We start from the raw sequence: 3,003 nt of genomic DNA on the forward strand, positions 1-3,003 counted from the left end.
TAATTTTAACATAATTTTTCACATCCTATAATCCTATAATAGAAAATACATAACTTTTTTTCATTTTGTATTCCATCAAATAGATATGTCCTTTTTTTCATATAATAAAACCGATATTAGTAAATATTAATTTGAAGCAAAATACTTTTATTTTTTATTATTCCTAATTAGTTTACTTATATATTTAACGATTTTTTTGAATTATATTATATATCATGAGCCAATCCAAATTTATCCAAAGCTAACTTGAGTGTAGTTATTAGCCACTAACAGGCCGGATCTAGCATCGTCATCTGTTATAAAGTCCATGGGCCAAGCTAAAAAACGTAAAGACCAGTTCACGGCCCAATACCAATTCTAAAGGACCCTAGGGTTTTTGCTATATGAACGCCTTCATACGTTTCTTTCTGCTGCCTCCGTAATCTCTACCCCCTCCCGCCTCCTGCGAAGCTGATCGAGGGTTAGCCATGGTAATGCTATCAATCCATCTTCTTGTTCCAAATCAATGTTGTTTATTGAATCAGTGATGATTTGCTCATATGAAATGGCGTTCTATTTTGTGTTTTATTTGTTGACATTGGTGATGTTAAGTTAGCTCGAATTGGTTTTAGTTATTAGTCTTCGTATTTTAGGTTTCAGCATAGATTGTTAATTCTTTTCACTGTGTGTTTAATCTTCTATACATGACGCATGTGTTTTTTGAGGTATTCGGTTGTGTACTGTTGATATTATTCAGCTAGATTCTTCTCCTTTTCTACAATATAAACGCTTAAATTGAAACTAGCCGATATAAAATCATTGGTTTTTTAGAATGTGATATATAGCTTTACGTGTGTTTATGAGTTTAGTTGGAAGCTTTAGATTTCATGATACTGAAAAAACTTTATTTGGTATTTCATCGTTGCTCATTTTTCTATAGCAGTTACATGGCTAGATCTGCAAGATGTTTACAGTATTTTATAGCTAGTCTGTTAGCTAACTTTTTCATCATTTGCTATTATTTCTCAAGGTTTTTGTCAAGTCACAAAAGTCTCGTTCCTACTTCAAGAGGTTTCAAGTCAAGTTCAAGAGAAGGAGAGGTATGAATTCAATGCAATTTTTTGTTTTTCATATCATGTAAGATGTTCATTGTTTTAAGTCCAATGTGTTATTATCTTTGTTGATCCCTTTTTAAACTAGTTTTGGTTTATTGATGCAGAGGGTAAGACTGATTATCGTGCTAGAATTCGTCTCATCAATCAGGACAAAAACAAGTACAACACCCCAAAATATAGATATGTTGTGCGATTTGTATCCTTTTCAGTTTAAAAGAAACTGAATTTCATTCACACAGTTTAATAATAATCAGAAAATCCAATGATTAAGATATATGTTATTCTTAACAATGCTATTAGACTAACAAGGACATAATTGCACAAATCATATCCGCAAGCATTGCTGGTGATATGATTCTTGCATCAGCTTATGCTCATGAGCTTCCCCATTATGGACTCAAAGTTGGGCTAACAAACTATGCTGCAGGTTTACCTTTTTCTATTGTAACTTTTTTTTTTATAGTTTCATATGTAACTTATATTTTATAAGACTCACTCATTCTTTTTAATATTTTATCATATAGCTTATTGCACTGGGCTTCTTTTGGCTCGCCGAGTTTTGAAAAAGCTTGAAATGGACGAAGAATACCAGGGTAACATTGAGGTATGTAAACAAGTAATCACACCATTTTTTCATTTTATTTATTTTTATTTATTATATTTTGAATAAGTTGTGGTAAATGATCATATTTTCAGGCTACTGGTGAAGATTTTTCAGTCGAGCCAGCTGAAAGCAGGAGGCCATTCAGGGCACTTCTGGATGTTGGTCTTCTCAGGACAACAACTGGAAACCGTGTTTTTGGTGCTCTTAAGGTGTTAATTACGTTTCAACTTTTTTATTATATTTTGTAATAATTGAAATAATAAAAAAAATTAAATGTTTAATCTGATTATGTTTCAGGGAGCTCTTGATGGTGGACTTGACATCCCCCACAGTGAGAAGAGGTTTGCTGGATTTAACAAAGATGGCAAATCCCTTGATGCTGATGTTCATCGCAAGTACATCTATGGAGGACATGTTGCATCTTACATGAATGTGAGTTTAATTTATAACTTTTATTTTTTCTTTCAATCAATCTGACAAATTTTCTACTTTGTAAAATTATTATGTAGACTTTAATTGAAGATGAACCAGAAAAGTATCAGACTCACTTCTCTGAATACATTAAGGCTGGAGTTGAGCCAGATAACATTGAGGAGCTTTACAAAAAGGTTCATGCTGCCATTCGTGCGGACCCCACACCCAAGAAAATTGCAAAGCAGCCACCTAAGGAACACAAGAGGTGATATTTTAGCTTCTTGTGTAATTAATATTATGATTTTTTATCTAATTGTTTTTTTTTGTTGTTTGTTTGATTGTGTAGATACAACCTGAAGAAGCTTACTTATAATGAGAGGAAGCAGAAGCTTATTGAGAGGTTGAATGCTTTGAATGCTGCCGCGGGAGCTAATGATGAAGATGATGAGGATGAAGATGACGAGTGAAAGAGTGTTTGAATTTTGATGTTTAATTTGTTTTGTTTAGATTAAGGTTACAAGAAGTATGTTTAGCAGCATTTTGAGGAATGTTGAACTTGTTTTTGTTGCTTTTCAAATGGTGGTAGTATTTTTGTTTTGGAGACATGGAAGTATGTTTTTTTGTTGTTCTTTATATCCGTCTTTTGTTGGCTTCTATTTTTTTATGATTTTATGTCCAGTTATGACGTTTTTATTCTTCTCTAATTTTAAAACAATTTTTTTTGATGATATATTTGACGAATAAACATTATGTACTTTTTATTTAAACGACTTCTTAAAACTTAACTAAAGCACACATAAACGTAATAAAACATCCACAAAGGTTGTGCTAACTAAGGGGGTGGGAGTAGAAGGTTTTAATATGGTATTTGGTTTATTTGGGTAATAAGAT

The 3,003-nt window shown here is 32.2% G+C and overlaps 1 protein-coding gene across 1 annotated transcript; it reads left to right on the plus strand.

The window, feature by feature from the left end:
* The first annotated feature begins 326 nt into the window (after nucleotides 1–326).
* LOC111891584 (60S ribosomal protein L5-1) lies at nucleotides 327–2,745 on the plus strand. Its single transcript, XM_023887640.3, has 9 exons — nucleotides 327–470; nucleotides 1,010–1,079; nucleotides 1,199–1,290; nucleotides 1,395–1,521; nucleotides 1,619–1,698; nucleotides 1,791–1,907; nucleotides 1,996–2,130; nucleotides 2,208–2,377; nucleotides 2,459–2,745. Exons 1-9 carry the CDS (start codon nucleotides 468–470, stop codon nucleotides 2,577–2,579), a joined length of 915 nt encoding a protein of 304 aa, XP_023743408.1. The 5' UTR covers nucleotides 327–467; the 3' UTR covers nucleotides 2,580–2,745.
* Nucleotides 2,746–3,003: the final 258 nt, after the last annotated feature.

Source organism: Lactuca sativa, chromosome 5 (genome assembly GCF_002870075.4).
Source record: "Lactuca sativa cultivar Salinas chromosome 5, Lsat_Salinas_v11, whole genome shotgun sequence".
Taxonomy (NCBI): Eukaryota; Viridiplantae; Streptophyta; class Magnoliopsida; order Asterales; family Asteraceae; genus Lactuca; species Lactuca sativa.